At 48.8% G+C, this 27,591-nt stretch overlaps 1 protein-coding gene across 1 annotated transcript in view; it reads right to left on the bottom strand.

Annotated features, from left to right (window-relative positions):
* sgsm1a (small G protein signaling modulator 1a) overlaps window positions 1-27,591 on the bottom strand; it is a 130,284-nt gene that overhangs the window by 66,821 nt on the left and 35,872 nt on the right. The window contains exons 3-8 of the mRNA XM_078226108.1: window positions 19,651-19,813; window positions 16,990-17,142; window positions 13,385-13,452; window positions 11,288-11,433; window positions 6,856-6,987; window positions 2,518-2,642 (exon numbers count right to left, since the gene is read on the bottom strand). Coding sequence (XP_078082234.1) covers window positions 2,518-2,642; window positions 6,856-6,987; window positions 11,288-11,433; window positions 13,385-13,452; window positions 16,990-17,142; window positions 19,651-19,813 — 787 coding nt within the window. The remainder of the gene's footprint in view (window positions 1-2,517; window positions 2,643-6,855; window positions 6,988-11,287; window positions 11,434-13,384; window positions 13,453-16,989; window positions 17,143-19,650; window positions 19,814-27,591) is intronic.

Below are 27,591 nucleotides of genomic sequence, written 5' to 3'. Positions count from 1 at the left end.
TATCTACCTTGACCCGGCCTCCACAGCGCTCTGTGGCAATGAGTTCCACAGATTCACCACCCTCTGGCTGAAGAAATTCCTCCTGGCTGTTGATTGACATTGGCACATCGTTTGCAGGGATCTTGTAACCCAGGGGGGACCCTGGGTGTCGTGTGGGACCCAGGGGAGCTGCCCAAAGGTTGTCAAATCGGGGTGGCAGTGCAGTCAAGCACATATGTTCCTTCCACCAAAGTTAGTAACTTTGTGATCAGAAGCGTGATCATTGATTGGCTGTCCCTCTTTCAGATAGCCAAGAGGTACAGAAGTCCCCCCCCCCCCCCCCCCCCCCAGCCCACAGTAGATCCTTCACTGAACAACGTTCACAGGAGGAGTGCTGTAGCCCCTTACCGGAGATAGTTAACCATGGATTCTCCACCTCTGCACGGATCAGTGTCAGGGGAAGAAGGGAACAGTTTATTGGCTGTAGTGATGAACACTTGAGTGCGCCTTTTGGTTGGTAGCTCCAGGACAGGAATGACTTTGTCCACTGAACACTGTCCCCGGGGGCGGAGGGGAGGGGGTGAGGGGAGCCAGAACTTACCGGAAAATTCCACTCCTCTTCCCCTGCGGCCGGACGGATTTCTGGGAATCGGAGCTGGGAGTGAACTCGGCAGGGAGAAACCACAGGACGGGGTGATCACATTTGACAGGGGCAAGCAGTGCAGACAGCACAGAAAGAGCCAACAAACAGAGCATCAGAAAGAGTGGGGCAGCCATTGGCACCAGCATTAGCCCCAGGTGATTGGCGGGATTTGAAATGAAGAAAGAAGGAGGCAATAAGTTCACAACGGGAAAGAAAAGAGAAAATCACGTTATAACACATCACAAACGTCGCCATGCCTTCCTGCACACAAAAAGCAACCCTTCAAAAGAAAACGCGCTGTATCAAAGTTGAAGTAAATTTCAATGCTGTGTCCTGTGTTAGAATGCAACCGGTGACAACTTTGTATTGGATGTAATGTGACCAATGGTAACAAGCTGTAAGGGTCAGCTGACCCAGTAAACCATGGAACCAATTACAGAATGATGTGATGATCAGCTGACTCACTATAAATAAGAACCTGTTGTGAATTGTGTGGAGCCTGGATTGGCCCAGGGCGAGACCTCAAGTTTGGAGTAATGAAGTTTCTTTATTAAACCCTTTCTTTGACTTATAAGTTTTGTTATATTTTTATTGTCTGCATTTGAAGAGTTCCTTCTGAAGAAACATCCTGTGCCGATGATCACCACTTCCTCTTGCTTGTTCTCGCTGCCCCTTCTGATTTTTGCTGAGGCGTTCCCTCCAGTTACCCGCTGCTCCCTGTACACTATCTTCACGGCCATTCCCCCCTCCTTGAGAGTCTGAGGCAGGCTCTTTGACCCTAGTAGGCATCACACCGAAGCCCAGTCCTGCCTTTAGCTGACATACCCACTGCCCACACAAGCTGATGGGCAGAGATTTGGCTCCACCCACCCCCCCCCCCCCACCTCCAGGAAGCGTCGTGGAGGACATTCCCCTGTCTAGATCAACGGTGACAAAGTCGAAATGGTCGAGAGCTCCAAATTTTTAGGTGTCCAGATCACCAACAACCTGTCCTGGTCCCCCCCCATGCTGACACTATACTTAAGAAAGCCCACCAACGCCTCTACTTTCTCAGAAGACTAAGGAAATTTGGCATGTCAGCTACGACTCTCACCAACTTTTACAGATGCACTATAGAAAGCATTCTTTCTGGCTGTATCACAGCTTGATGTGGCTCCTGCTCTGTCCAAGACCACAAAAAACTACAAAAGATCATGAATGTAGCCCAGACCATCACTCAAACTAACTTCCCATCCATTGATTCTGTCTATACTTCCCGCTGCCTCGGAAAAGCAGCCAGCATAATCAAGGACCCCGCACCCCGGACATTCTCTCTTCCATGTTCTTCCGTCAGGAAAAAGATACAAAAGTTTGAGGTCACATACCAACCAACTCAAGGACAGTTTCTTCCCTGCTGCTGGTCAGACTTTTGAATGGATCTACCTCGCATTAAGATGACCTTTCTCTACACCTGAGCTATGACTGTGACACTGCATTCTGCACTCACTCCTTTCCTTCTCTATGTAGAGTATGCTTTATCAGTACAGCGCACAAGAAACAATACTTTTCACTGCATACTAACACGTGACAATAATAAATCAAATCAAATCAAAATCCAGTACCAATGAACTCAGCATGAATCAGGACTTTGCTTAATTGCATGGCTCAGTTATCGTACTGGGTGATGCATTTCCCACTGCCAGGAGGTCAGCGTGCCAGGGATACACTTCATGACAGAAGCTTTAGCCAGGCCTGAATGAAAGCACACAGCAGACAATGTCCAGGCCTCGCAGCGATTCTCAGTAAAGGTCAGTTGTGCTTAATTTGGATGAATTCACATTTTTAAGATTCGTGCCTTGTCAAAATTAGTAAAGGCCGCCCCACAGAAGGTTCCAGCACTGATGTAAATGAGTTACCTTTTCTCGTAGTCCAAGTCTCCCACAGAGCCGTTCATCAGCTGGTTGGGCGTCCATTTTAACGTCATGGTGTCTCCTGTCTGATGGAGTGAAAGGTACCCTGGGATGTGTTCCATGTCGTCTTTCTGAGGACAGGACAGAATTTAATAACGTAGTGAATCACTGCGCCGGATTGACGGGGGACTAGAGTGAGTGTTACACATGCTGCATCTCAAGGAACAATGCTCTCTGGAGCTCTGCTATTGCAAACTAGGGAAGATCAGTGCTGCCGAAGAATGCTACAGTCCCTCAGTCCTTGCGCCCAGGAGGTATCATAAGCCATGATAATTCTCAAGCGTTTCCATCAGGTGTTTCTCCAGGGACTTAGCCTGCTCCCCCTTGAATTTGGGGATAGAATAACCCCCCACCGCCTCTCCCTGCGAGTTACTCTGCACATTCACTACACTCAGCTTTAACAATGGCAATCGGAACTATCCTTTCACACGTGCATCCCACTTCCCTCTCCATTAGAACACCACCACCTGTAAATGCCCCTCAGAGCCACGCACCATCCTAACTTGGAACTATATCGTCGTTCCTCCACTGTCACCGGGTCAAAATCCTGGAATCCCCCCCCCCACCCCCGCTCCCTGGGAAAGCCTGGGAACTACAGGCCAGTGAGCCTCACATCTGTAGTGGGTAAGTTGTTGGAAGGTATTTTGAGAGACAGGATCTACAGGCATTTAGAGACGCAAGGACTGATTAGGGACAGTCAGCGTGGCTTTGTGAGTGGAAAATCATGTCTCACAAATTTGATTGAGTTTTTTGAAGTGGTAACCAAGAAGGTAGATGAGGGCAGTGTAGATAATGTTGTCTACATGGACTTTAGCAAGGCCTTTGACAAGGTACCGCATGGTAGTTTGTTGCATAAGATTAAATCTCACGGGATCCAGGGTGAGGTATCGAAATGGATACAAAATTGGCTTCTTGACAGAAACTAGAGGGTGGTTGTAGAGGGTTATTTTTCAAACTGGAGGCCTGTGACCAGCGGTGTGCCTCAGGGATCAGTGCTGGGTCCACTGTTATTTGTCATTTATATTAATGATTTGGATGGGAATATAGGAGGCATGGTTAGTAAGTTTGCAGATGACACCAAGATTGGTGGCACAGTGGACAGTGAAGAAAGTTATCTCCAATTGCAACGGGATCTTGATCAATTGGGCCAGTGGGATTACGAACGGCAGATGAAGTTTAATTTAGACAAATGCGAGGTGATGCATTTTGATAGATTGAACCAGGGCAGGACTTACTCAGTTAATGGTCGGGCATTGGGGAGAGTTACAGAACAAAGAGATCTAGGGATACATGTTCCTTGAAAGTGAAGTCACAGGTGGACAGAGTAGTGAAGAAGGCATTCGGCATGCTTGGTTTCATCGGTCAGAACAGTGAATACAGGAGTTGGGACGTCTTGTTGAAGTTGTACAAGACATTGGTAAGGCCACACTTGGAATAATGTGTGCAGTTCTGATCACCCTATTATAGAAAGAATATTATTAAACTAGAAAGAGTGCAAGAAAAGATTTACTAAGATGCTACCGATGGGCTCGATGGGCCGAGTGGCCTAATTCTGCTCCTATGTCTTATGTCCTATGGTCTACAAACAGAAAGGAAAGAAGAAAAAATCTGTTTGGAGTGATCGAGGGGTCTGGAGCAGAGTTAAAGGATTAAACAGAAGAGGCTGAGGATAAGGAGCAGGAGAAAACCTATTTTACCTGAGGTTGTGCCATGTGAGGTCATGATTGAGACCATATTAATGTTTAATAATTGTTAGATAGACGGTTAAAGGAAAGGGGGATCAGGCTGTGGCCTATGCAGGATGAACCAAACCTGGATTGTGGGTGTGTAACAGCCTGCTTTCCCGAGATTACACCCGCACAATAACCACTGGGTGACTCAGGAGAAATCTGTGCTGACCGTCATCAGATTTTGAGTTCAGAGAAAGTCAACAGCCAGGATTTTACAGCACCACCACCTCCTGTCTCTCCTCTAACCCATATCTCTCTACCACCTCCTGTCTCTCCCCTAACCCATATCTCTCTACCACCTCCTGTCTCTCCCCTAACCCATATCTCTCTACCACCTCCTGTCTCTCCCCTAACCCATATCTCTCTACCACCTCCTGTCTCTCCTCTAACCCATATCTCTCTACCACCTCCTGTCTCTCCCCTAACCCATATCTCTCTACCACCTCCTGTCTCTCCCCTAACCCATATCTCTCTACCACCTCCTGTCTCTCCCCTAACCCATATCTCTCTACCACCTCCTGTCTCTCCTCTAACCCATATCTCTCTACCACCTCCTGTCTCTCCCCTAACCCATATCTCTCTACCACCTCCTGTCTCTCCTCTAACCCATATCTCTCTACCACCTCCTGTCTCTCCTCTAACCCATATCTCTCTACCACCTCCTGTCTCTCCCCTAACCCATATCTCTCTACCACCTCCTGTCTCTCCCCTAACCCATATCTCTCTACCACCTCCTGTCTCTCCCCTAACCCATATCTCTCTACCACCTCCTGTCTCTCCCCTAACCCATATCTCTCTACCACCTCCTGTCTCTGCCCTAACCCATATCTCTCTACCACCTCCTGTCTCTCCTCTAACCCATATCTCTCTACCACCTCCTGTCTCTCCTCTAACCCATATCTCTCTACCACCTCCTGTCTCTCCCCTAACCCATATCTCTCTACCATCTCCTGTCTCTCCCCTAACCCATATCTCTCTACCACCTCATGTCTCTCCCCTAACCCATATCTCTCTACCACCTCATGTCTATCCCCTAACCCATATCTCTCTACCACCTCCTGTCTCTCCTCTAACCCATATCTCTCTACCACCTCCTGTCTCTCCCCTAACCCATATCTCTCTACCACCTCCTGTCTCTCCCCTAACCCATATCTCTCTACCACCTCCTGTCTCTCCCCTAACCCATATCTCTCTACCACCTCCTGTCTCTCCTCTAACCCATATCTCTCTACCACCTCCTGTCTCTCCCCTAACCCATATCTCTCTACCACCTCATGTCTATCCCCTAACCCATATCTCTCTACCACCTCCTGTCTCTCCTCTAAACCATATCTCTCTACCACCTCCTGTCTCTCCCCTAACCCATATCTCTCTACCACCTCATGTCTCTCCCCTAACCCATATCTCTCTACCACCTCCTGTCTCTCCCCACCAAGTGTTTCCCTCCGCCTCGTGTCTCTCCACAACTCTCCTCCCTCCCACCAACAGTGGATGCAGCGGGCCACATTTAAATTGCCGTTTACTTTCGCGGAACTATCCCGCTGGACAGGAGGGGGGCAGCAAAATCCCGGCCAACATCTCCGGAATGAATCATAGCGGAACACATCCGAAAGCGTCAACTAGTCATTTACCCGCATCTGGGAAACACTCATAGAAGGAAAGGGCAAGTTTGTGAGATCCATTCCGAAAACGTGGGTGAGAATTTTCCAAGCCTGGACAAGTTCATTATTAGATTTCAAACAGTTTGAGTTCTGATTCATAGGATGGACAATGGTCTATTGATAGAAAGTTTTAGTGTTTCGTGATCACAAGGCATTGCAAAGCACTTTACAACCAATGATGTACTTTTGAAGTGTGGATAGTCTAGTAACCATAGAATCCCTATAGTGCAGAAAGAGGCCATTCAGCCCATCGAGTCTGTGTCAACTCTCCTAAAGAGCATCCCACACAGGCCCTCCCCTTTGACCCATCCCTGTCACCTTACACATTTAGCATGGCCAATCCACCTAGCCCACACATCTTTCGGACTGTGGGAGGAAACCAGAGCACTTGGAGGAAACCCAGGCAGACATGGGGAGAATGTGCAAACTCCACACAGACGGTGACCCAAGGCCAGAATTGAACCCGGATTGTCTGGCGCTGTGAGGCAGCAGTGCTAACCACTGTGCCACTGTACCGCCCTTCGTAGGAAACTAGCAGCCAATTTGCGGACAGCAAGCTCCCGATAATGACTAGGAATCAGTTTTAATGATGTTCATTGGGAGATAAACATTGGCCACAACTCCAGGGAGGGCTTCCCTGCTTCCTTCCGATGATACAATGGTTCCTTTACATCTAACTGACAGGGCAGACGGGGCTGTGGTTTAACATCGCACCTGAGAGGCAGCAACTCCGACAGTGCAGCGCACTCCCTTTGTACTGCACTGGGGTAGATGCTCAAGTCCCTGGTGTAAGATTTGGACCCCTTCTGACTCAGTCTTACCCACTGAGCCACTTACACAGTCCTCACAGCTCACACATTGAAATACACAAACGCCGCGAGGCAGCTACTCACTGGCTGAACCAGGACATTATTTTTGCCGTATAGTAAAGTTGCTCGGGAATTCTGGTGCAAGGACTCGACGTAATCGCGGGCGGAAAGCGTGAGCCGGTCGTCCATGCTGCCGCTCGAATGGCGCTTCTGTATCTGGAAAGAAAGGGCCGCAGAGAGTGACAGCGGGTGGTGAAAAGAAGCACAAATCACAGCGGAGCAATTAGTACTCGCAGGACCGCACAGAGAGAAGGTCGTAATTAATACTGAGGAGGATGGCCATTGAGCCCATCCTAGCTGATCCAACTATCCCTCCAGTTCTCTGCTGGGCACTTGGCTGTTTTTAACAAATCCTCATTCCAATGTTTTTTTCCTGCTATTATACAAAGCATAATCTGGATTTGGTTCGAACTGGAGCCAGGAAGAAGCATTTCCTGCCTCCCCTTACTGCCCAACTATTTTCTTTTAATTCTGCCAAGTTCTGTGGCAGTGCTTCAGTAGACTGAGAAATATTCTGCTCGATTCCTCTTTTTCAAACTTCATTCCCTTCAAGAATAGTTTACAGACTCCACACCAACTGCGAATTCTAATTCCTAACACCCACTATGTGAAGAGGGCATTCTGGGCTGGATTCTCCAGCGTGAACAGTCAGAGAATTCCGGCCTTTATTTCTTCACAGGCTCTTCCATTTTTATTGTGGTCGACTTACATAGAATCATAGAATCCCTATGTGCAGAGGGAGGCCATTCAGCCCATCGAGCTTGCGCTGACAACAATCCCACCCAGGTCCTATCCCCATAAGCCCATGTATTTACCCTGCTAACCCCCTGACACTAAGAGGCAATTTAACATGACCAATTCACCTAACCCGCACATCTTTGGACTGTGGGAGGAAACCGGAGTACCCGGAGGAAACCCATGCCGACATGGGGAGAACGTGAAAACTCCACACAGTGACCCGAGGCCGGAATTGAACCTGGGTCCCTGGCGCTGTGAGGCAGCAGTGCTAACCACTGTGCCACCGTGGCACATTCCTGTGCCTTAATCCCCGGCACCAGGGGCACTCAATCGCGACTCTCCCCACTGTGGTGCTGGGTTTTAGTTCACTCCAGGAGTCCCAAGTTGCCATGGCAACACACAATTCTACATCCTTGCTGTAGACTGCAGATGTGGTGAGTGATGGCAGAGGTTTCGACTTCCTTTTCCGCAAAGGAACCTCTCCCACGCTTATTGCCTACCGCTGGCGTGCATTCGAAGCTGTACAGGTTGATCAACAACCTGTTTGGGCGCTTTAAGAACCACATCTTACAGTGGCCATCAAGGCCTGGGGTGGCCTCGAACCCAGAATCTGGCTCTGGGCAGAGACACTGGGCCACAAGATCTCCCCCATCACCTCATCGTAACCCTTCATAATCTCAAAAAAACACCATCCCATTAACTCTTGATGTTTTCAATTCCTGCAGGGAAAGAAACGCTTCCAGTTACGGAGAAATGGCTGGTTCTGTACCCTCCCCTCCGTCCTGCCGCACCACTGAAGCGGAGATGGGTGGGAGAGGGAGAGAAAGGATGTTTTTTAAATAAAAGATTAATCACAATGTCCTGCGATCCCTGTTAAATTTCCCTTTCCAGCCGGCAAATCAGCTCATCCCCGGTGTCATAAGGACAGGAAATCACTGGCGTCTCGGGGAACATCTCTTCGGGGAGTGGTGGCGAGCTATTAGTTTGCTGCAATGATGGTGTTAATAAGGAACGGATTCGGCTCTGTTGGATCATTAGCTGCTGAGAAACAGGACATTGCTGACAGGCAACAGTCATCAGGTCAGGGAAATCAGGAGAGGAGTTGGTGATGGAGCTCAATTAACTGGCTGGAACCCACAGCAGACAACTCTCTCCGAATGACAGCAACAAATGATGAAGGCCTCTCACTGATTGAGGGGGCGGGTGTGTCGGTGTGTCTTCACATGAGGAAATTGGTTGGTGATAAGTTTATCAGCATCATGCACCCAGCTGTCCAAAAATAGGACACTCTATTCAGTACTTGCATCGTAGAATCACAGATTCCCTGCAGCACAGCTATTCGGTCCATCGAGTCTGCACTGACTCTCTGACAGAGCATCTTATCCAGGCCCTCACCATAAACCCACCTATTTACCCCACTAATCCATTTAATTTACATATCTTGGGACACAAAAGGGCAATTTAGCATGGCCAATCCACCTAACCTGCGCAATCTTGGGAGGAAACCGGGGCACCCGGAGGAAACCCACGCAGACACGGGGAGAATGTGCAAACTCCACGCAGACAGTCTCCTGAGTCCGGAATCGAACCCGGGTCCCTGGCGCTGAGAGGCAGCAGTGCTAACCACTGTGCCACCGTGCCGCCCCTTTTTTAACTTCCTTCGTACCCTGATGGCACCAGTTCACACTGAGGTATTGCTGCGCATGCAGGAGCCATTCTGAAAATTACAGAGCTAACTTGCATTTATAAAGCAGCCCCCGATGTCAAGACATTTCCAAAATTCTTCACAGCCACTGAATGGCTCTTGAAACGCTGGCCGGAATTTTATCAGCACGCCCGCCCGAGGCTTGTAAGATCACACCTGAGGCCAATGGCGAATGCCATTCCGCGAACCTCACCCGCCCCAAAATCGAGGCAGGAATGCCAGTAAAATCAGAGCCGCTGTCTCCACTGCCCTGGAGACAAGTGCAGCAGTCAACTGAATGCCCGGCCAGAACCGAACTGGGGTGAAGGAACAAGGAAAGAAAAAGATAAAGTGAAACCAAGCCTGGGTTTAAAATGATAAAAACAACAGGAGTTGAATATTGCTGAAGGGCATGTTGCCAAAGCTTTGGCCTTGCACTGAAAGGGACAAACACAAGAATGCCAAATTTCAAACCATCACAACAATTTAAATTGCAGGCTGAAAGGATGCTGGTTGGTTGACAAGAGTCCATCGCAATGCCTCGACCAATCAGAGTTACCTTGACAACCAATCAGCACCCATTTCTCTTGGAGGATTAATTGTGAGGATTGTTTGAAATTCGGCATTCCTGTGTTTTTCCTGATGATAGCAAAACAAAATCCTCGGCAAATGTCTCTCTCTTCAGCAATATTCAAGTTGTGTTCGATCAGGTGACTGTTAATGTAAGAGCTAGGGGCAGGAGTAGGCCAAACGGCCCATCACGCCTGCTCCACCAATCATGGTTACACCTTAACTTCCCCTCCTGCTCCCCATATTCCTTCATTCCCTAAGAGACCAAAAATCTGCACCGCGACCTTAAATATACTCAACGGCGCATTCCATGACCTGAAGCTGCCCCACGTCCACTCTCCCACCATTGGTCAGCTCACACGCCCATCTCCACAGTGCCCCACCTTCCTTTGGCAATTGGAGAGCAAATACACTCACCAGGACGATTGATTCTGGAATCCACGACCCTCCGGAGTACAGAATTCCAAAGATTCACAAACCCTCTGGGTGAAGAAATTTCACTTCATCTTAGAGCTAAATAATCAACCCCTTTATCCTGAAACTGTTCCCCCGCGTTCCAGATTCCCCAGCCAGAGGAAGCAACATCTCAGTGTCTACCCTGTCAAGCCCCCTCAACTATAGTCCAATGATCTCCTTGCTGGAATACCAGTCAGAGGTAGGCATCGCCAGGATTGGGTTGGGTTTTATGTGCTCCACCAACCCCACCCCGACTCCCAACTCCCCCTTCACCCCACCCACCTCCCCGAATAACTTGCTGACATATAATAGCTAAACTCACAAATGAGGAATGACTCCCCCCGGACAAGGTAGACAAGGCTGCTGATGCATCTAGAGCTCTGACGAAGGGTCATCTAGACTCGAAACATTGGCTCTATTCTCTCTCCACAGATGCTGTCAGAACTGCTGAGATTTTCCAACATTTTCTGTTTTTGTTTCAGATTCCAGCATCAGCAGTATTTTGCGTTTATTGGACAGCGCCCCATCTTCCTTTGGCAATTGGAAAGCAAACACACTCACCTGAACGGTCGATTCTGAATCTCAATCAAATAACCTCTCCTGCTTCTTTGAAAAGCATTTGACAAAACATAAATAGAGGTGTTCAACAAAAAAAACCTCTGAATTTATTTACTGTCCCCCTTGACTTTCCCCCTGAATCGCTCACGGCAACGTCCTGGAGATTAAGGTTCACTCAATTCCATGAAGATGTCTGGTCAGTTCCGGAGAGCTGGCAACCGCAAGCTCCAAGATGAAGAAGTGAAAATAATTCGACTTAACTGACCCACTACCTCTGACGTACTCCTCCCCCCCCCCCCCCCCCCCACCCCCCCAAACCCGCTGCTGCCTTCGATCCTTGCCCGCTCCCCACCCGTTTGCATTAAAACCCTTCATGAAAGGCTCGGGGTCAGACAGCCTGGCCCACATGTCCCCAGGGAAAGGGGTGGAGGAAAATGAGAGCAAACTCACACACAGGGCTGGCCGTTTGGTGGGCGAATCTTGGCGACAGTGCGCGCTGTGAATGCGGTGCCTCTGGACCAACTCGTCCGCCGAGGGATCCGTCCAGAAGTGATCGGCCGTCTTCATCTTCGTATACTCGAGGGCACAGGGCCCAACTGGGGAAAGAGCAGAGGTGGATGACTTCGGTCATTGGAAAGATTTTAGAGTCCATTATTAAAGATGAGATCGCAGAGTACTTGGAAGTGCATGATAAAGCAGGACTGAGTCAAAGGGAGGACATGTCTGACAAATCTGTTAAGAGTTCTTTGAGGAGGTAACAAGGAAGTTAGATAAAGGAGAACCAATGGATGTGATTTATTTAGATTTCCAGAGGGCCTTTGAAAAGGTGCTGCATAGGAGACTGTTAAATAACTTAAATGCCCATGGTGTTAAGGGTAAGACCCTGGCATGGATAGAGGATTGGTTGACTGGCAGAAGGCAGAGAGTGGGGATAAATGGGTCTTTTTCAGGATGGCAGCTGGTGACTAGTGGTGTGCCTCAGGGGTCAGTGTATATTTTCAAAATATACATTAACCATTTGGAGGAAGGAACTGAAGGCACTGTTGCTAAGTTTGCAGATGATACAAAGATATGTAGAGGGACAGGTAGTATTGAGGAAGCAGGGGGGCTGCAGAAGGACTTGGACAGGTTAGGAGAGTGGGCAAAGAAGTGGCAGGTGGAACACAATGTGGAAAAGTGTGAGGTTATGCACTTCGGAAGGAGGATTGGAGGTATAGACTATTTTCTAAATGGGAAAATGCTTAGGAAATCAGAAACACAAAATGACTTGGGAGTCATTGTTCAAGATTCTCTTAAGGTTAACGTGCAGGTTCAGTCGGCAGTTAGGAAGGCAAATGCAATGTTAGCATTCATGTTGAGAGGGCTAGAACACAAGAGCAAGGATGTACTTCTGAGGCTGTATAAGGCTCTGGTCAGACCCCCTTTGGAGTACTGTGAGCAGTTTTGGGCCCCATATCTAAGGAAGGATGTGCTGGCCTTGGAAAGGGTCCAGAGGAGGTTCACAAGAACGATCCCTGGAATGAAGAGCTTGTCGTATGAGGAATGGTTGAGGACTCTGGGTCTGTACTCGTTGGAGTTTACAAGGATGAGGGGGGATCTTATTGAAACTTACAGGATACTGCGAGGCCTGGATAGAGTGGACATGGAGAGAATGTTTCCACTAGTAGGAAAAACTAGAACCAGAGGGCACAACCTCAGACTAAAGGGACGATTCTTTAAAGAGATGAGGAGGAATTTCTTCAGCCAGAGAGTGGTGAATCTGTGGAACTCTTTGCCGGAGAAGGCAGTGGAGGCCAGGTCATTGAGTGTCTTTAAGGTAGAGGTAGATAGGTTTTTGATTAATAAGGGGATCAGGGATTATGGGGAAAAGGCAGGAGAATGAGGATGAGAAAAATATCAGCCATGATTGAATGGCGGAGCAGACTCGATGGGCCGAGTGGCCTAATTCTGCTCCTACGTCTTATGGCCTTATGGTTATTACCAGTGTCTCCTGCCATCCAGGTTGTATGTAACTACATGTTCATATGAGACTTTAATTCTCTGCTGCTGTTCTGACTCATGTTCAACCAGGAAAACCACTTCTGTACCACTGGGGAAAGGCGGGGGTCCAGACCTGGACATCCTGATGGGGCAAATGCAAATTCACAGGTACCACAGCATGCAACTCCCACCTGAGATCCGGGGGGAACAGTCCTAGCTAGTTCTGTTTTCCAAAAATCATCCCTCTTCATTCAAGTGCGATATTAAATGCTAAGTTCTTGGGGAGGTGATGGCCTAGTGGTATTATCGCACGACTATTAATCCAAAAGCTCAGCTAATGTTCTGGGGACCCGGGTTCGAATCCCACCGTGACAGGTGGTGGAATTTGAATTCAATAAAAGAAAAATCTGGAATTAAGAATCTACTGATGCCCATGAAACCATTCTGGAAAAACCTATCTGGTTCACGAATGTCCCTTTGGGGAAGGAAATCTGCCATCCTTACCTGGCGATAATATCACTAGGCCATCGCTTTAATGTAGCTAGTGTAACATTCTGCAGTGCTCACCTAACAGAGAACCCAATATCGGCCCATCCACAGGGTCCATGAGGAGAGCTTCCTTTTCGTAGTATTTACTGAGGAGAGAAAAAAGATACAGAAAACATTTGTTCTTTTTCGATTGTCACTATATCTGCAGAGAGCATTTCTGTCTGCACTGTTTGCGTTATTCTTCTCCCCTCTCCTGAAGGTATTAACTTCTTCACGCCAACGTGTCCATCGCTTACCTGCCAGCTGGGATGGGCAGTGCCAGCGGGTTGGCTGACCACGGAGCCAGTCATTGCTCAATCCTGTCCTCAGGATTGGCATAGGTACTGGCGCAGTTCCAATCGGGAATATTGTGAGGTAGGCCTGGGGATCAATGGGGCTAGCTTAGGCCCAAGTCCTTCCCTTCTGTCTTTGAGGTGAAAACCAGTGTGGCCAATACCACCTATGGATCCTCTGTATGGTTTGCCTCAATTAAAAGGCTTCATTTTAAGATATTTCTGCCTAATCTAACTAATTATGCTATGCTTTAAAGCTAACTTAAGCTAACTCGGAATTCTGGGTTTTGAGCAGAAATTGACTACATTTGAAAGGACAAGGCAAGCAAGGTTTTGCCGAAATGGAAGCTTTCAAGGTCACACAGCTGCAAATTGTTTTCGAAAGCTGGAGACTGCTTGTATTTTAGAACAAAAGATAACCGAACTCTTATGTTGTTAATAGCAGCTGTCTGTTTTTCAGTTGTTGTTCAGTCGAATGCTGCAAGGTTCTTGGGTCTGGTTGCGAAGTCAGTCCCCAACTCTTCCTTTCTCTCTCTCAAGTAATCCTCTTCAGTTTCTGTTATGTTAATTTCAAGTTATAATCAATAAATCATTTTTGAAATCGTGCCCATGGTCTATTTGGAGCAATGAATGGATCCTACACCACCATGGACAACTTTGGCCCCAGGTTTGGCTGGGATCTCGGATCGGGCCTGTGCCCTGATCTGCTCCGGTCATGAGCCAATCGGCCTAAATATTCTGGTCCTGCCCACTGCAAGAATCATCACACACGGGACGAACAATTTGACGGACCAACAGAGAAGGTCCATTGACTTCGGGCGTGAGTTTCCGGTCCTGTGGCGGGCAGGGCCAGAGAATCCCGCCCGGCATCTCGATCTCGGAGCTGGCAGAAAGCTGGGATTTTAGTTTCCCTAAAAAAACAAGTGAGAGAATCTTGACAAAAAAACCTGGAGGGAGTCATCTCATCTCCATTTCCAAAAACATTGAGTGACGTTATCGGCCCTCTAAACCCACCGGCTTAAACTGTCCTGTTCCCAATGGGAGCGGTTTTGAACTGAATGGGAGAGGTTGAAGGGATGAGAGGCAGACGTGGAGTTGATGGGAGAGAGATGGAAATTCAGTCAGGTTACTCAGCTCCAAAAGAGCGCTCAGATTAGCAGAGAGAGGGCAAAAGGGAGGAGGGTGTAGCGTCTCATAGGGACTGACACGGCAATAGAGGTGCACGGGTTACTATCCAGCAAGCACTGTGGGCCACACGGTGGCGCAGTGGTTAGCACTGCTCCCTCACAGTGCCAAGGACCCGGGTTCGATTCCCAGCTTGGGTCACTGTCTGTGTGGAGTCTGCACGTTCTCCCCGTGTCTGCGTGGGTTTCCTCCGGGTGCTACGGTTTCCTTCCACAGTCTGAAAGACGTGCTGGTTAGGGTGCGTTGACCGTGCTAAATTCTCCCTCAGTGTACCCGAACAGGGGCCGGAGTGTGGCGACTAGGGGAATTTCACAGTGACTTCATTGCACTGTTAATGTAAGCCTATTTGTGACACTAATAAATAAACTTTAAACTGTAACATGTTCACTGCACTCTATGTGACACTATCACTTGGACCCAAAGAGCAAACATCTGCTGCAAGACAAAATAAAGACGTGATAGCAAAGATTCTACACAATATAATTGCAGCGGGCTCATTATGGCCTGTGGCTATCTCAGAGTGAACTCCATTTCTCCAGACACAACGTGGTCTGGTTGCCACTGCTGCAGATTTTACCTCAGTCAGTGTTGCCTAGCAACGTGAAACATGGCTCTCAAATACTGGCAATTTGTTTTTTTGCTAAAGAATTTCTTCATTGGTGTAACACTAACATGTAGATATACTGGCAGCTGCTACAGTGGCTGGAGTTATACCTAAAGGGGGTAGGTAAAGACATTGAAGACATCCAAATCTTAGAGGAACTGAGGCTATGCCAACCAGGTCACACTGCGAGATCATTCCAGGATAGTTTCTGGGTGCCTCTGGCCATCAGCGGTGACTCAAAAGGAAGCAAGTCTCCCATTCACCCCCAATGTTAACTCTGGGGTTGTAACACACACCCGATTTGGGGTGGATGCCTTTTCTCCCGCATCAGGAAGACACAATGCAGCAAGCCACCATTCCAGGTGGTTCCCAGGTATCCACGTTTTGCAATTACACCAACAGAATCAAAGGTCCGATATTTCAGGAAACCAGCCAATCAGTGAGCACAGCTCAAAGAACCTCATGACTGCACATGTGCAGTATCGCCCCCCCCCCGACCGGCCACCCCATCGTTTTGCACAAATGTCATTGGCTAACCCTGGAGGCAGAATGCCCTTTAAAGGGTCAGAGTTCAGGCATGCAGGGTGGGGGCTTACTTGGGAGCGGCAGCAGGAGCTGGGAAAAGAGGGATACAAAGTAATCTTTCCAGAAAACAGGGGAAGGAGGAACATTGGACCCCGTGGCCCCATTTACTATCCCAGAAAGTAGCTGGAACATGGGAATCATACAATCATACATGCAATCCCTACAATGCAGAAGGAGGCCACTCAGCCCATCAAGTCTGCACTGACTACTATCCCACCCAGGCCCTATTCCCATAACCCCACATATTTACCCTGCTAATCCTCCTGACACTAGGGTCAATTTAGCATGGCCAATCAACCTAACCCACACATCTTTGGAGTGTAGGGGGAAACTGGAGCACCCGGAGGAAACCCACGCAGACATGGGGAGAATGTGCAAATGGGCAGCACAGTGGCACAGTGGTTAGCACTGCTGCCTCACAGCGCCAAGGACCAGGGTTCGATTCCCGGCTTGGGTCACAGTCTGTGTCGAGTTTGCATGTTCTCCCCATATCTGCGTGGGTTTCCTTCAATTTCCTCCCACAGTCTGAAAGACATGCTGGTTAGGTGCATTGGCCCAAACAGGTGCCGGAGTGTGGCGACTAGGGGAATTTTACAGTAACTTCATTGCAGTGTTAATGTAAGCCTACTTGTGACAATAACAAATAAACTTTCACTTTAACTTAACTTTAACAAACTCCACGCAACAGTGATCTGAGGCTGGAATTGAACCCGGATCCCTGACATTGTGAGGCAGCAGCGCTAACCACTGTGCCACCATGCTGCCCATTTGCACATTCTCCCCGTGTCTGCGTGGGTTTCCTCCCACGGTGAGACTGTGGCACAGTGGGAGAAGCCAAGAGAAAGCAGTCAAGATGAAGGCAACCCTTGCACCATTCTATTCTGTTGCCAGCAGGAATAAACCTGCTCGGGAGACAGTTCTCTGGAAAGAAAGGGGTTTATTATGTCAGGCCATGTTTGAACCAGTTCAGTACCAACCTGCTGTTCTCCACCAGGTGCTGCACAATCTTGTCCAGAACCTTCTCAAAGAGGGCAGTGCGGATCCACAGATGTTTGAGAGCCTGAGCAGAAAGATTTGATGCCTTTTGAGGTTTGCGCACGTTCTCCTGGGGGGCTGCACCTTGGGTCTTCCTGAAGAGACAAGGAGATGTTATGAGGAGAGAACTCCTAATGGTCAGGGGCTTCGCAAGCCAAATCCAACTGACAATAACAACTGCATTTCTGCTGAACCTTTGGATAGTCAGATGCTCTTTCCTAGGGTAGAAAAGTCAAGTACTAGGGGAGATAGGTTTAAGGTGCGTGGGGAAAAGTTTAGAGGAGATGTGTGAGGCAAGTTTTTTTACACAGAGGGTGATGAATGTCTGGAACGCGCTGCCTGGGGAGGTGGTGGGAGCAGGTACGATAGCGACACTTAAGGGGCAACTAGACGAATACATGAATAGGATGGGAATGGAAGGATACGGACTCCGTAAGGTCACACGGTTTCAGTTTAGGCAGGCATCATGACCGGCACAGGTTTGGAGGGCTGAAGGGCCTGTTCCTGTTCTGTACTTTTCTTTGTTCTTTGTTCTTCAATGTGCCAAGGGATTTGCCAGGATAAAGAATCACACCAAGTTTACAGTTCTGCTCACCCTATTATAGAAAGGATATTATTAAACTAGAAAGAGTGCAGAAAAGATTTACTAGCATGCTACCGGGACTTGATGGTTTGAGTTATAAGGAGAGGCTGGATAGACTGGGACTTTTTTCTCTGAAGCGTAGGAGGTTTATGGGTGATCTTATAGAGGTCTATAAAATAATGAGGGGCAAAGGTAAGGTAGATAGTCAATATCTTTTCCCAAAGGTCGGAGAGTCTAAAACGAGAGGGCATGGGTTTAAGGTGAGAGGGAAGAGATACAAAAAGGTCCAGACGGGCAATTTTTTCACACAGTGGGTGGTGAGTGTCTGGAACAAGTTGCCAGAGGCAGTAGTAGAGGCGGGTACAATTTTGTCTTTTAAAAAGCATTTTGACAGTTACATGGGTAAGATGGGTATAGAGTGATATGGGCCAAATGTGGGCAATTGGGACTAGCTTAGTGATAAAAACTGGGTGGCATGGACAAGTTGGGCCGAAAGGCCTGTTTCTGTGCTGTAAACCTCTGTGACGCTAAGTCACAGGGAGGAGATATTAGTAGCATTGTGGTATTGTTGCTGGACCAGTAATCCAGAGACCCAGGGTAATGGCCTGGGGCCCCAGATTTGAATCCCACCACAGCAGATTGTGAAATTTGAACTCAATCAAAATCTGGAATTAAAAGTCCCCTCAAGGGCAATTAGGGGCTGGTTCAAACAGCAATGTCCACATCCCCCATGAAGGAATAAAGAAACATTACCACAAACTTGACCAGAGGTGAGTTTTAAAAACAGCTGAAAGGAGGAGAGAGAGAGGCACGGATGTTTCAAAGCTTTGAGCCTCAGCAGCTAAGGTCACTGCTTCAATGGGTCACCATTCACCACACTCACTTTTATGGCCTTTCCCAATGTCTTATTCCACAATCCAGGTCCTCGTTTGAAGGTTTTCAGCCCAGCTTCTTCCTCTCAACCATACCTTCCTCATTTTTAAACTCCGCTCGCAACGCTAACAGCAGCTTTTAATGATTATAGACTGAAGTCTCACCAACAATCCACTTCCTGAAGCAGCCATGTTGGCTCCTGAAGCCACCTCTACACCGCACTGGACTCCAGTGTTCATTCAGCAGATTGTGAAGCAACGATGACAGGGTAAACCCTCTCTGTCTCTCTCAATGTTCCATACAGACGGACTTTTCACTCTCCCAATGGTGGGAACCACAGGAAATCCAGTGGGTGGCCATCCCCACCACCTACCCCAACCCCCCCAAACCTGCCCCCTCCCAACGCCCCCCCCCCCACAACCACTCCCACCTCCCCCCACCCCCAACCCCCCACTCCCCCTACCACCCCCCCACCCCTCCCTACACTCCCCACCCTCCCCCCACCCACCCCCCCGATTCCCCCCCCCCCACCCCGATTTCCGCCTCCCCCCCCTCCCACCCCCGTCTGTGTGGAGATTGCACATTCACCCTGTTTCTGCGTGGGTTTCCTCCGGGCGCTCCGGTTTCCCCCCACAGTCCAAAGAGGTTAGGTGGATTGGCCATGCTAAGTTGCCCCTTAGTGTCCAAAGCTGTGTAGGTGAGGCGGATTAACCATGGTAAATGGGGATCGGGTGGGGGAGAGGGCCTGGCAAGATACTCTGTCAGAGAGTCAGTGCAGCCTTGATGGGCCGAATGGCCTCTTCTGCACGATAGGGATTCAGTGATTCTGTGACCACTCAGCAACATTGAAGTTCCACTGCAGGTCGTACCTCTAAATGACTGGGCAGAATTCTCCGGCCACACCTGCCTGAAAACCGGAGATTCCCACCTGACTTCAATGGACCTTTACATGGTCCGCCCCCCCTTGCCCGCTAGAATTCCAGTGGCGGATGGGTTGGGAGAATTCCGGACACTGAGTATGCGTGACCAAAATTTAAAGTGGCCACGCAGTTAAAGAAATTGCGCAGGCATCTGAAATTTTCGAAGAAGGCACACGGAATACACCCTGTCCAATCCTTGTGGATATATTTTCCGTACACCGCCTTACCTGCACTCGATGAGCTGCTCCAGCTCCTGCACCTTCCTGCACAGTTCCTCGGCCAAGGGGAAGGTCTTCGCCACCTTCATGAACAAGGCGGCTATTTTATTGCTGCGGAGGAAGCCGGCCGCCCGGCGCTTGAGTCCATGAAGCACACAAGCTTCGACAGCAGCTGTAACAGCAAATGGACAGCCGCGTTAAAACTACCAACATTCCAGCTTTCCTCTGTATCCTTCATAGAATCATAGAATCCCTACAGTGCAGAAGGAGGTCATTCGGCCCATCGAGTCTGCACCAACCACAATCCCACTCAGGCCCTATCCCCATAACTCCACATATTTACCCTGCTAATCCCCCTAAGACTAGGGATGATTTAGCTCGGCCAGTCCACCTAACCCGCACATGTTTGGACTGTGGGAGGAAACCGGAGCACCCGGAAGAAACCCACGCAGACACGGGGAGAACATGCAGACTACGCACAGACAGTGACCCGAAGCGAAAATTGAACCCGGGTCCCTGGTGCTGTGAGGCAGCAGTGCTAACCACTGTGCCAACCTTGTTTAAAAGTCAGTCCAATGCCTCAGAGCGACCACACCACCAACTAGTCACTGTTAGTTGGGCCTAATTCTGGAAGTTTCACATCATCTCCCCCCCCTCACCAAAGGGCTTTTGTCCCCCACCATCGCTAATATTTATATATCTTTTAATTAATTTGTGGGACATGGGCGTCGCTGGCTGGCCAGCATTTATTGCCCATCCCTCGCTGCCCTTATTCAGAGGGCAGTTGAGAGTCAGCCACGTTGCTGTGGCTCTGGAGTCACATGTAGGCCAGACCAGGGAAGGATGGCAGATTTCCTTCCCTAAAGGACATTAGTGAAGCAGATGGGTTTTTTCCGACAATTGACAACGGTTTCACGATCATCAGTAGATTCTTAATTCCAGGTTTCTTTTATTGAATTCAAATTCCACCATCTGCCTTGGCGGGATTCGAATCCCGGTCCCCAGAGTGTTAGCTGTGTTTCTGGATTAATAATCTAACGATAATATCACTGGGCCATCGCCTCCCCCTGTATATGACTAATAAACAAAAGTGCTTGATGATATAAAAGATAATACAATTTGATTTTAATGGTCCCGATGATTTCTTTACCACCTGGAGACTCCGGGGGAGCCATATGCACCGATCCCGGTTTTGGCCCATTGAATTCTTCAGCTTTCCGAGCGGTGGCTCTTTTTAAAAAGTAATTTTCAGGATGTGGGCAGCGCTGGCAAGGCAGGCATTTATTACCTGTGTCTGGATGCCCATTTGAGGGGCTTGCTTCACGAGGGGTGTTAAAAGTTTACACCATTGGTGTGGGACTGGGGTCAAACGCAGGCCAAACTGGGTAATAACAAAGGACCTCCTTCCCAAAGGTCATTAGATCTGAAATGTCTGGTCATAAAAGCATAGAAACATAGACACTAGGGGCAGGAGTAGGCCATTCCGCCCCTTGAGCCAGCTCCACCATTCATTCTGATCATGGCTGATCATCAAATTCAGTAACCGAATCCCCACCTCCCCCCATATTTTATACAATTCCTACTGACGCCAAAAAAATAAGATCCCATCGTCAAAATGGGGATCAGTATTCACAACCTTATATCATCCCTCCCAGAGCCTCCAAATTCTGATGTATTGTAAACTAGTATTACCCGGCAGGCATTTTAAAACTAACCAGGTTCAACTGGCCAGCCTGGTGCATTTGGTATCATATAACAAGAGCTCTAATTTTATTTATTAGTGTCACAACTAGGCTTACATTAAAGCTGCAATGAATTTACTGTGAAAATCCCCCTCGTCGCCAGACTCCGGCGCCTGTTCGGGTAACACTGAGGGAGAATTTACCATGGCCAATGCACCCTAACCAGCACGTCTTTCGGACTGTGGGAGGAAACCGGAGCACCCAGAGGAAACCCATGCAGACACGGGGAGAACGTGCAGACTCTGCACAGACAGTGACCCAAGCCGGGAATCAAACCCAGTCCCTGGCGCAGTGAGGGAGCAGTGCTAACCACTGTGCAGCTTCTGAGTAAAATACAGGAAGAGGTGTCGAGGGTTCAAGTCTGAATGACTCCTTTTCTTGTGCTTTCATTTATATGTGACGATCAGGAGGTCACATTTCCAGAGAGTTTACAAAGCCTTTCTTCCAGTCCCCAGATTCAGGAATAGTAAAATCTCACCTTGTAGCCCGGTTCAAATTAAAGGCTGGGCTTTGAGGATCATAATCACTTCCTGCACAAAATGAAAATCACTCTCCATCAAGTGTATATTCTAGAAATTTCCAGTAGGGGGGAGATTGGAAACTATCCACACCTCAAGCAACGCACATTTCCTGATCTCTCTCCTGATTTAAAGCAGGACAAGGGTTGGATCACCAGGTATCACTAACAAGTACATAGTGTTTAGAGACTAAAACAGGCCACTTAACCCCACAGCTCCCTATCTTTGTTCATTCTTCACAGTGTGTTCCCCCGCCCAGTCCCTCACCCCACCCCCATCAACAGGTTATCAGCTGTGGTTCAGCCGGTAGCACTCGCTCCTTTGAGACAGAAGGGTTGAGTGTTCTTGTTCCCTTCCAGAGACCTGAGCACAATAATCAAAGCTGACCCTCCAGTGCAGTGCTGAGGGAGTGCTGCACTGTCAGAGGGTCAGTGCTGAGGGAGTGCTGCACTGTCAGAGGGTCAGTGCTGAGGGAGTGCTGCACTGTCAGAGGGTCAGTGCTGAGGGAGTGCTGCACTGTCAGAGGGTCAGTGCTGAGGGAGTGCTGCACTGTCAGAGGGTCAGTGCTGAGGGAGTGCTGCATTGTCAGAGGGTCAGTGCTGATGGAGTGCTGCACTGTCAGAGGGTCAGTGCTGAGGGAGTGAAGCACTGTCAGAGGGTCAGTGCTGAGGGAGTGCCGCACTGTCAGAGGGTCAGTGCTGATGGAGTGCCGCACTGTCAGAGGGTCAGTGCTGATGGAGTGCCGCACTGTCAGAGGGTCAGTGCTGATGGAGTGCTGCACTGTCAGAGGGTCAGTGCTGATGGAGTGCCGCACTGTCAGAGGGTCAGTGCTGATGGAGTGCTGCACTGTCAGAGGGTCAGTGCTGAGGGAGTGCTGCACTGTCAGAGGGTCAGTGCTGATGGAGTGCTGCACTGTCAGAGGGTCAGTGCTGAGTGAGTGCTGCACTGTCAGAGGGTCAGTGCTGATGGAGTGCTGCACTGTCAGAGGGTCAGTGCTGATGGAGTGCTGCACTGTCAGAGGGTCAGTGCTGAGGGAGTGCTGCACTGTCAGAGGGTCAGTGCTGATGGAGTGCCGCACTGTCAGAGGGTCAGTGCTGAGTGAGTGCTGCACTGTCAGAGGGTCAGTGCTGATGGAGTGCTGCACTGTCAGAGGGTCAGTGCTGATGGAGTGCTGCACTGTCAGAGGGTCAGTGCTGAGGGAGTGCTGCACTGTCAGAGGGTCAGTGCTGATGGAGTGCCGCACTGTCAGAGGGTCAGTGCTGATGGAGTGCTGCACTGTCAGGGCTGCTGTCTTTCTGATGAGATGTTAAACCACAGCTGTCTGTTCTGTCTAAAGTTTAAAATTTATTTATTAGTCACAAGTTGGCTGACATTAACACTGCAATGAAGTTACTGTGAAAATCCCCCAGTCGCCACACTCCAGCGCCTGTTCGGGTGCACTGAGGGAGAATTTAGCACGGCCGATGTACCCTAACCAGCACGTCTTTCAGACTGTGGGAGGAAACCGGAAGAAACCCACGCAGACTTGGGGAGAACATGCAGACTCCACACACACAGTGACCCAAGCCGGGAATCGAACCCGGGTCCCTGGTGCTGTGAGGCAGCAGTGCTAACCACTGTGCCACCATACCGCCCATCCTAAGTGGGCACAAAGGAACTTGTGGCTCTATTTTGAGTGGGGAGAGATCAATTAATTTAATAGGAAAACCGCATTAAAAAAAAACCATCTGGTTCTCCAACTAGAGCAACATGGTGGCACAGTGGTTAGCATTGCTGGCTCACAACGCCAGGGTCCTGGATTCAATTCAGACCTCGGGTCACTGTCTGTGCGGAGTTTGCACGTGCTCCACGTGTCTACGTGGGTTTTCTCCAGTTTCCTCACAAAGATGTGCAGGTTGGGTGGATTGGCCATGCTAAATTGCCCCTTAGTGTCCCAAATGCACGTGATTACAGGCATAGGGATAGGGTGGGCATAGGGCCTGGGTAAGATACTCTGTTAGAGAGTCAGTGCAGACTCGATGGGCTGAATGGCCTCTTCTGTACTGTAGGGATTCTATGATTATCACTGGTGTTGTGGTCAATACTCATCCCCAATCAACAGATTATCTCATCATTTGTCACGCTGCTACTTGGGTGCAAATTGGCTTCTCTTTCATTCATTCTTATGGTCCATCCCTAACTGCCCTTGACAGAGTTGCTTGCTGGGAAATTTCAGAGGGCATTAAGATTCGACCACCTTGTTGTGGGTTTTAGAGTCACAGGTGGTAAGGATAGCAGAGGTTCCTCTCTGAAGGAAACCAGCCGGGTTTTTATAACAATGATATTGGGGTCACCATTAGACTTCGTAATTATAGATTATTATGAAATTCAAATTTCACCGTCTGTCGTGGTGGGATTCGAACCCTGGGGCCGGAATTCTCCAGCTGTTCACGTCCCTCCACCACCGCAAGCAAGGATGGAGAACTTGGTGCTCAGCCAAATCTCCATTCACTGAATCAGGATCAGAGAATTCCGCTGATGTGAACGGTTGGAGAATACCAGCCTGGGTCTCCGGATTACTCATCCAGTCTCAATACCAATGCTCCAACGCTTCTCCGGATGCCACGTTTCCTACATTTCAGCAGTGACTACTTATCAAGAGTAAATCATTATTGACTGCAAAACACTTTGGGATGTCTGGAAGTTGTGAAAGGCGATATATAAATGCAAGCCTTTCTTTCTATTCCTTTCTCCCGCGAATATTTATCCAGCTTCCCCTTGAATGAACCGATGCTATTGGCTTCAACTACTCCCTCAAGAATTGAGTTCCACATTCTACTCACTCTCAGTGAGGACGTTTCTCCTGATGTCCCTGGTGGATGTATTCGTGATTACCGTATAGACTGCACGGTGGCACAGTGGTTAGCACTGCTGCCTCAAAGCGCCAGGGACCCGGGTTCAATTCCTGGCTTGGGTCACTGTCTTTGTGGAGTCTGCACGCTCTCCCCGTGTCTGCGTGGGTTTCCTCCGGGTGCTCCGGTTTCCTCCCGCAATCCGAAAGATGTGCTGGTTAGGTGCACTGGCCATGCTAAATTCTCCCTCAGTGTACCTGAACAGGCGCCGGAGTGTGGCGACTAGGGGATTTTCACAGTAACATCATTGCAGTGTCAATGCCAGTCCACTTGTGACACTAATAAATAAACAAAACTATTAAACTTGAGTCATAATCCAGCTTGTATAAAAATTGACACCTGACTTTCAGGCCCGAAAGCTTTAATTTGTCATCACCTCATGCCAGCTTTGGGGGCGGGGTTGGCAGGAACAGACTCCTGAGTCTTTCTCATAATTGTTCTTTTCTCATTTAAACAGTCAGAAATAGATGGATTGGGACAGCAATGACCTGCTGATTTCAGCACCATGGACAGCAGCCACCCACACTGCTCCCAAGAACTGACATGGATTTCAACCCTTGACAATATTACTTGTCTACAAGTTGATCCTTTACTTTTTGCTTCAGGGCTTCAACAACCCAGCTTTAACATGAGTATACATACATGGTATTTTTTTTATAGGAGGTTTACAGCATGGAAACAGGCCCTTTGGCCCAACTTGTCCATGTCGCCCTGTTTTTTGAACCACTAAGTTAGTCCCAATTGCCCGTGTTTGGCCCATATCCCTCTATACCCATCTTACCCATGTAACTGTCTAAACGCTTTTTAAAAGACAAAATTGTACCCGCCTCTACTACTACCTCTGGCAGCTTATTCCAGACACTCACCACCCTCTGTGTGAAATATTGCCCCTCTGGACACTTTTGTATCTCTCCCCTCTCACCTTAAACCTATACCCTCTAGTTTTAGACTCGCCTACATTTGGCAAAAGATATTGACTATCTAGCTGATCTGTGCCCCTCATTATTTTATAGACCTCTATAAGATCACCCCTCAGCCTCCTACACTCCAGAGAAAAAAGTCCCAGTCTATCCAACCTCTCCTTATAACTCAAACCATCAAATCCCGGTAGCATCCTAATAAATCTTTTCTGCACTCTTTCCAGTTTAATGGTATCCTTTCTATAATAGGGTGACCAGAACTGTACACAGTATTCCAAGGGTGGCCTTACATTGATGGCATGTAGTTCTCATCTTGCCCGCCAAGTTGTAACATCACCTCTGCGTTTACCCGACAAACCCCTTTCATAACCTTGAGGCCTGTGTCAGGTCAGCCCCTCAACAAAAAGAAGCCCCAGCCCGTTCGGTTTTCCCTATTGGTCAGTACCACATAGCTCTCAGACCATTCTTGTAAATCGTCTTTCCTCAGCTTCTCCCGTGTCTCAAAATCATTTTCGCAACGTGGGCAGAATTGCAGAGAGCCTTAGTGGGTGTGGGCCCAACGCGAAGGCACATGGAATCACGTGGTAGGGCGCCAGGCAGACGTCTCAATGCCATGATGCCCTCTCATGTGATATGTCAGGTGGCAGATGCCTGGGAGGATTGGAAGCCTGCCCACCGAAAACTAAAAGGGCAACTAAGCGTTCAACTGACACTAAATTTAAGTGGCCTGTGCGTTTTTATGCTTGGTGCACGCGGCGTTCACACCTGTTGACTATATCCAATTCCGAGGATGGGATAAATTGTCTGGGATTAAATAAAACAAAAGAAAGTGCTGGAGGGTTGAGGTGTTGTGTTATTTCTGCCAGTCGCTTGATTCTGATTGGTAGAGTTTGCAGCAGTTGTTTTGGCACAAATGTCATTTGGACAATACTGCAGCTCCCCCCGAGGCGGCTGCCAGCCTTCAGAGAGCTCATTGTAAATGCCCACCTGCACCCTCCCTTCTCCCGATGCCAGCCCTTTTACCTTCCCTCCCCAGCTGTGCCCAGCTTTCCAGAGCGTGACTTTCACGCTGGCTGCCTCTTATTTGTCCAGCCAGAGTGAAAGCGCGCTTTGTGCCAGCTTCCAGGCCCGCCTGGCGGGCAAGCGGCCAAAAGGTGAAGAATTCAGACCATGGAGGCCACACAAGTCATCAGCACAGTGTGCCGTGGTCAGGACTGCGTTCCTCTCCACCTCGTTTCACACAGATCACTGCGACACTGCGCTAACCGCTCATCTGGAGAGTGTGACTATTTGGAGGCCCCAAAATGGTTGACATGGCAACATCATGGGAAGGACAGGCAAAATATAGCCTGTTGAAGCAATATCTGAAGATCAGCTTATTAATGCTTCACTGATTTATTAAAACATAAGAAATAGGAGCAGGATTAGGCATTTTGATCTGGCAAGCCTGCTTCACCAGTCAGGCCTGCTCCAGGGGAGGCGATGGTCTACTGGCATTATCACTGGTCTATTAATCCAGAAACTCAGCTAATGCTCTGGGGACCCGGGTTCGAATCCCGCCGTGGCAGATAGTGGAACTTGAATTCAATAAAAAATATCTGAAATTAAGAATCTACTGATGACCGTGACACCATTGTCGATTGTCAGAAAAAATCCATCTGGTTCACCAATGTGCTTTAGGGAAGGAAATCTGCCGTCCTTACCTGGTCTGGCCTACATGTGACTCCAGAGCCACAGCAATATGGTTGACTCTCAACTGTCCTCAGGCAACTTGGAATGGGCAATAAATGCCTGTCAGCCAGTGACGCCCATGTCCCATGAATGAATTTTAAAAAGTATATAGATATTGGCGATAGTGGGGTCAGAAGTTGTTTGGTGA

Source organism: Mustelus asterias, chromosome 13 (assembly GCF_964213995.1).
Source record: "Mustelus asterias chromosome 13, sMusAst1.hap1.1, whole genome shotgun sequence".
In the NCBI taxonomy this organism is placed as follows: Eukaryota; Metazoa; Chordata; class Chondrichthyes; order Carcharhiniformes; family Triakidae; genus Mustelus; species Mustelus asterias.
Note: the sequence above shows the minus strand (reverse complement) of the source record. Positions and strands in the feature narration are given on the sequence as shown.